Source organism: Pollicipes pollicipes, unplaced genomic scaffold, assembly GCF_011947565.3.
Source record: "Pollicipes pollicipes isolate AB1234 unplaced genomic scaffold, Ppol_2.1 Scaffold_4740;HRSCAF=5597_pilon_pilon_pilon, whole genome shotgun sequence".
NCBI lineage: Eukaryota > Metazoa > Arthropoda > Thecostraca > Pollicipedomorpha > Pollicipedidae > Pollicipes > Pollicipes pollicipes.
In genome coordinates, this window is record NW_023596545.1 from 4,380,358 (window position 1) to 4,387,353 (window position 6,996).

The following is a 6,996-nucleotide window of genomic DNA, read 5'->3' on the forward strand; positions in this document are numbered from 1 at the left end:
ATGTGACTCCTGCCGCCCCAGGTGCCAGAGGGATTTGACGTCTGCCGCCCCCGGTGCCAGAGGGATGTGACGTCTGCCGTCAGGTACCAAAGGAATGTGACGTCTGCCGTCAGGTGCCAGAGGGATGTGACGTCTGCCGCCCCAAATACCAGAGGAATGTGACGTCTGCCGTCAGGTGCCAGAGGGATGTGACGTCTGCCGCCCCCGGTGCCAGAGGGATGTGACGTCTGCCGTCAGGTGCCAACGAGCGGCGATCGCGCTCGTCGCCGTCTTCGTCGCCGTCAACGATGTCCAGGGCGCCGTGTTCTCCGTGGGTCATGCCAATGCCATTGGGCGTGCAGGTTAATGATGCATGCTGGACTGTGCGCAGGGACGGTGAACATGGCAACGAAACAAACCAGCTTCTCCGCTGATGCAGGCTCGATCATATACAAATACGTGCGCTTATGCGTTATGCCGGTAGTCTATCAGGTGCGGGTGAGGGATAAGTGGTCGCTTAGTCATATTTTTATTTCAGGAAACCTACGTTTCACCAACATCATGGCGGACGATGTGAAGGGATGGCGTTTCCAGGAGGGCTACTACGAGTGCAGAGAGAGGGGCTACTACTACGTCTCTTTTCACGGACTCTCCACGCACGCTGTTCCTACGACGTGAGTGACCTGTCATGCATACACCAGCTGCTGTAAACTCATTCAGAAACCTTAGGTACAGTGTGCCGTCTGCGTACCAGGAAACATCCCCTTTCAAGATTGTCATTTACAGTTGCCTTCATTCTTGCCACTGACTGGTCTGCACCCTGGTCAGTATGCAATCTTCCTGCGTCGTTTTAAAATTGTTTACGACTTTGACAACTGCAATTTCTCCGGCGGTAGCACTCCGTTATCGTCACTTTGGATCCCGTCTGATTCCTCACGGAATGTGACAACATAAATATTAACACACGCTCGGGTGGGGGTCAGTTTGACCTCCCCGACAGATTTTACAAAAAAAAAGACTGAACGGCGCGACGAAGCCGCGCTGAACTGCAGAGCTGTAGCTAATTGAATAGCGGATCTTTTGGCTCAAAAACTACATGTTCACGGTGCCGATGCTGATACAGAGATCGAAGTCAGGCCGTGGCTGTCGGAAAAGACAATATCTACGGAATCGTTTATTTGGGTGCGACAACGGAGTGTTAGCCGAAGCCATTTGTCTCTGTAATAGTTTCTTAGGCGAAAAGCGATCGAGTTTAGGCCTACTCAAATTACATTGACCTAGGGTCAGGTGTCTATGCCAAGCCGAGGAATACGGGAACTGCAACAAACATCTTCCATGAACATCACAAAGTTCAGAGTAGGTCTCTGGCCTAAAATGACCCAGGTGAATATGTTGTTTTGGAAACATACCGCCTAGCGTGGGCCTTGCCGTTAATTCCATTGTAAAAATCAAAACAATCTCGCAGGATTTTGGTCACCATTACTTTCTAAAGGTCAAATAACGTCACTGTTCTTAAATAACCGCCAGTAAGCTTTTTCTTAGAACAGGTGTTTAGGTTCAAGGCGGTTGCATGAGAAGGTCTGGGAGCGTTTTCGACACCAATCATGAGTTTTACATTGCTTGACCTTATCTTACCCAAAGGTCGTAACCTAAGAGCCTCAAATTTTGACAAAAGTGCGTTCATATACAGGTCATCACGCGATGTAAATTTGGAGCCTCTAGCTCTCTCAGTTTCTGAGATATCAACGGGGTCGAATTGGCCTCCGCCTCCGCCAGAGGGGAAGGTATTCAACCGGCAACCCGGACGCGTGTTAAACAAATCGAGCGTTACGTGGTATAAAACTATCAGCCACGTTATACTGGCCCATTTATTACGTGGGGCCTGTGGGGTCTGGTTGATTGAAATCAGACCACGTACCAAAGGTAACGTGACATCACCTGAGATCATTCTATTGCCATCCCTCACATTGACTTCGCATGACTTTGCCTTTGCAACCTTCGTGTGCGTCGATGTTAGCGGCACACTGCGAAGATCTGCTGGTATGCTCTGAGTGGTTTTAAGTTTTGGCACATTACCGGACTTGGCTTTGACTTTTATGAACCATTACATGAAAAATGCTGCGGACAAGTCATTTCGATTCTTCTAGGGCCAACTTTCGTTCGCCACGCTTTTGTTGGATAACTTATCATGAACTGTCGAATTTGACATAGTGCCACCTTGCTCTAGAATGGTCTCGGCAATTGCTGCGACAATAATGACGTTTGTTGTGTTTACCACTTCACATTACCATCTTGTGGTGGTGATATGGAATACCAAACCGGTCTGGTGTATCGGGAGCTAATTATGCGTCACAGTAACATCGATCATTCACAGGTTTACATTGCACAAGTAGATCATAGGCAAGTGATGGCGGGATCGTGACTGACTGCATTGTATGATAAACGCCTTCGACAAAAATACAATGGGGCGGCATCAACGTCAGCCGTGTTCACGAGCGTAACAACTCATGACCCCTTCAACGGAGAACAGGCACAGGTGAAGAATGTGTCTTTACTAAATGCGCACGATGACCAGCGCTGGCTATTTGACATGCCATTACGACATCCGCCTTTCGTTCTTCCAGTCTGGTGCTGCGCAAAAACTCGGAGGAGGTGCTGGCAGGATACGGCAGCGGCACTGACTACAGCACCGCCAGCAACTCCGGCATCGTCTTGCTGGGACTGGGTGACAAACTATCACTGCACGTAAGCAAAACGACTCTTATGGCGAATGTCAACACCACTATCAGTACGCTACCATAGCATGAGTACTCACGCGGTATGGCGGAAGTTCGCCTTGTATTTCTGTGTTGCATTGTGACAGAACTTAACCGTTGCATTGCCAGGGCTGAAGTGAACGATATGCCTAGAACCGCTGGGGTCATCCCGCCGAATGCGCACGCCCGGTGGGTTGAAAGTGTCATCCGGACCCCACCAAAGTCATTGGGAGGCCAAAACTGAATGTTCTCAGAAGCACCAACTTTTCTGTTTTTGGTGATTCTACAAAGACAATGATTGTGACTGGTCCAATTCCGGTACAAACCAGACAAACAGTGCTGTCTGGAACCATGTAAAACCAAACAAACAATGCCGTCTGGAACCGTGCAAAGTGACATCCAGCTCCAGCCGTGCACCCTCTTCATCTCCAGATCTCTTTATCGGGCGCGTGTTAATCCAAACAGAAGTGAATCACCGGTCAGTCCTACGTTGTGTTGCGTCTGCCATCTGATCAATGGCCTCACAGGTCCAGTAAATATCTTCAAAAGGTACAGATTTCAAGCTCAAAGTCCCTGGGCCAATGCTTGTATAGCTCCTCAACTAGCAGCGATCACATCAGCGTGTTCATTTGCCTCAGAATCGTGCCATGATATAAACAAAGGTTTCAGGTAAATGCAGGTTTAGTTCAAGTCACGTCAAGTTCACTTTAGGTTAATTTATATTTTCCTTTTTCCGTACTTCCTCTGCGTCTTTCTTCTAATTTTCCGTTTGACACAAATGCCAATTCTTGTAACACACACATTGTTAGTCTGATGCCCACAAGCTCAGCACTTACAGGCATGGGCGCTGTTATTGATCTCGCTAAAATTTGCACGGTATGACGGACCCTATCTCACACGCACAGCGGAACCAGTCGATTGATTATATTAAAACAATACGAAAATTAGACAGGATGCTGCGTATTGCTGCCTGAAAAAGTATACATGGCCATGCAAGACACCTCACTTACAATACCATGACTATGTGACTGAACCCAGCAACTCTTCTACCATATATAACGTCAATCATCAGGTCGGTGCGGAGAATTGTGAAGGCTTACCTAGCATGGTTTTGGAAGTTACTCCAGAAACTCAAAGATGTAAGAGTAACACATCCTTCTGGCGGCCGCCTGTAACGCCCCAGGCGGACACCAGGTAAGCTTTGGCACCAACCTGCTGCAACTTCCTGAAAAGTGTACTCATTGTACTCAAAGTGTATTCAACAGTACCCATTAATGCATCACAGTTTTGCACGTGCGAACGATAAATAAAGACGTGGGATACAGTATCTGCCAGTTTTAATTGTTGAACGCAAATCTGGGACTCCAGATCTGAAGGTTTTAGATGTCCTGTTTTGTATGACGTAATATTTGAAGGTAAGGTGCTGAGAGTTTAACGTAAAAGCACTGCATGCAGCAAGAATAGCAAATTGATTTCCTTAACAAATACGTTAACTGGAGATTTCATTGCAGATCGGTGCAAAAATCAATTTGCTTAACACGAGGCACCTCACTGTGTGCGTGTAATTTAAACGCCCTGGTCGCCGTTGCGCATATAACCCAAACCCAATTTTGAGTGTCGCTACTCCAACGGGGCCCGCGCGCACATGTGGATCCCAGGTATTTCGAGATTTCCCTGAGCTAGATAAATAATTTGGAAACCCCTGAGCAACCACATGTCCTTCCTCGCCGCCCAGACTAGCTCCGAACAGCAGCGTGTCGAGCACTACGCCACGGATAATTCAAGGCACCACACAATAGGGAATGCTCTGGTGGTTCATGTCCATCAGTCATTGGCGGCCGCGGAACGTTTATGGGACCAAAGCATGGATAAACGCGTCTAAAATTCTATTGTAATTGAATGTCCCTTCCAATAGCCGTTATTGCATTTGGTCTTTTCCGTAAATGATGACTTTAAAATACACCTATCGGATGGTGCTTCCATCCAGTGTGCGGCGGTGTTGACCACCTGTGACCTGTCGACAGGTGATCGCCGGTCACACATGCCCTGTCGGCAGGTGATCACCGGTCACACATGCCCTGTCAGCAGGTGATCATCGGTCACACATTCCCTATCGACAGGTGATCACCGGTCACACATTCCCTATCGGCAGATGATCATCGGCCACATATGACCTGTCGGTAGGTGACCCCCGGACACATGCGACCAGTCGGCAGGTGATCATCGACCGCATATGATCTGTCGGCAAATGATCACCGGTCACACATTCCCTGTCGACAGGTGATCACCGGCGACATTCACGAGTCAGAGAACAGTCGGCGCAACTACGTCACTCTGAGCGGCTTCAAGGTCGCCGACAGCCCTGGAGGCCCGGTTGGCCCCCCCGGCGCAATTGGCGCCGCTGGCTCACTGGGGGCCGGTGGCGCAGTGCGTCCCGTTTCCCCCGTTGGCCCCGTTGGCGTCCTAGGCCCTGGTGTGGGACCCATTGTCGGGCTCGGAGGCTACCGTTCTTCCCTCGTCCCCCAGCGGGTAGCGTTAGCCAATCGCGGAAGACTAATTCGCTAGACCCTAAGCCCCGTGGTGCTTTAGCCCGATGTACTTACCCTAAGACACGAACATGGATTGCTTGGAGACGCCTGCTGCCTCGTGGAGTTTGCGAAACTGCGTGTGTTGAACGGAATCTATTGCGTCACGCACGGCTTGGACAGTATTTGCGCGTACTCCTACATGGGCAGTACTCCCGAGCTCAACTCCATCGCAGTTGTCAGGAGGGAAGTAAAACACATGGCGTACGAGTGTACACTGGATGTGTGGTTATGCGTGTCCATGTAGAGTGATGCCCCTACACTGTCTAAGCTGGGCAAGAATACATAAATTTTTGTAGCGCTGCCAAGTTTCCAATTAAGACAATGGATGCAACGACTCACAGGGCGCGTAAGTGCTCGAGAGCACTAACAAGGCTAAAAAGGAGTGTTGCAGTAATGAAATGGCCACCAGCTGTGAGGACATTTGCCCGTACAAGCCAGAGTGCTAAAGTTGTGTGTGGCATGAAACGCGTATTCACACAACTCGTACAGAAAACATTGGATGTCGGTCAAAATATCAAGCAGAACTTCTAGGTCTTGCTAGCTCTTGCCTGACCTGCTTCTAGGTCTTACTTGAGTAGCAAAGGTACTGTACACGGCCTTTACAAGGAGTAATTGTAATAAGGATGTAGCCTCCGTAGTCTGCAGCGGTGAATGGGCCGCTTTTCACCACAGCGCAGGAATGAAGGCAGCGCCGCCGTTTGCTCCCCCGGCACAGCGCGTGCGGCTAGTGGTCTCTTCAGGCCTTGTCTGCACGAGCGCGCTCAAACAGCTGGAAGTACTACCTCATCAGACGGCTCAAATGACTGCTGGCTATCACTCCCCCCAGCTTAAAAACGGATCGTTTATTACAATCCCAGGGGCTTTACGCTTCCGGTGTTGCGGAGCGTTTAACCAAATAAGCGCCCGGCCCGTCCACTCTAATCTAATTTGTAAAAATATTTTAAAAAATATTTTTTTGGGACGAAATATCGCATGCTCATCTTATGCGTGAGGACAGAAATTTCCCAGTATCAACTGCATTACAACTGATGAGCTTCACGTCCAGCTACCGGCAAAGAAAAAAAATACTAAGGCATCGCAGGAAGCTTTCCGATTCGTTCTGGCGACAGCATGTCACCACAGTGGGAATTGTGATTGTGGTTGCCGTGAGCCGGTTTTTCGGTTAAGAGGGTCAGGTAAAATATGATTTTACATTAGTGCAACTCTGAGAGAATGGCAAATATTTCATAGCTTCTAAGGTCATCAAATGGAGCTGCAGGGCTTGCGGCACAACTCTTTACACAACCTTTGGATACAATGCCTTAATGCTAATGCTTTTGTTGAGCGTTTTCTTAAACGTTGCTTTTAAGACTGTGCAATGCAGCTCGTTGTTATTGTTGTATTTGCAAAACTACTGATTTCACTAGCAGGTCAATGTAAGGAACTCCGTTGGCCTGGACAATTTTTGAAAATAACTATGAACATATGCAACCATATTTGGTAAGATCCATCTTTGGTGGCATATCTCACCGGCGTATTGGAGGTGGCCACATGAAAACCACAGGCTGTCTTGCATGGCGGCTGACTTTACGTTATCATGACTATGCCTGACGGCAGCTGGACCGTCTCACGTCCAGCTGCTGATAGATTTACAATCAGAGTAAAACTAAGTGACCACCCGAATCTAGATGCGT

At 48.7% G+C, this 6,996-nt stretch overlaps 1 protein-coding gene across 1 annotated transcript; it reads left to right on the forward strand.

Annotated features, from left to right (window-relative positions):
• The first annotated feature begins 216 nt into the window (after nt 1-216).
• On the forward strand, nt 217-5,518 carry LOC119099381 (uncharacterized). Its single transcript, XM_037222518.1, has 4 exons — nt 217-341; nt 518-653; nt 2,604-2,724; nt 5,016-5,518. Exons 2-4 carry the CDS (start codon nt 541-543, stop codon nt 5,298-5,300), a joined length of 519 nt encoding a protein of 172 aa, XP_037078413.1. The 5' UTR covers nt 217-341; nt 518-540; the 3' UTR covers nt 5,301-5,518.
• Nucleotides 5,519-6,996: the final 1,478 nt, after the last annotated feature.

Bases quoted from the DNA above. Each gene is read 5' to 3' on its own strand.
- LOC119099381 (XM_037222518.1), top strand. From the start codon at position 541: ATGGCGGACGATGTGAAGGGATGGCGTTTCCAGGAGGGCTACTACGAG. The intron at 654-2,603 runs GTGAGTGACCTG...TCGTTCTTCCAG, and splicing joins ACGCACGCTGTTCCTACGAC to TCTGGTGCTGCGCAAAAACT. The intron at 2,725-5,015 runs GTAAGCAAAACG...CCCTGTCGACAG, and splicing joins GTGACAAACTATCACTGCAC to GTGATCACCGGCGACATTCA.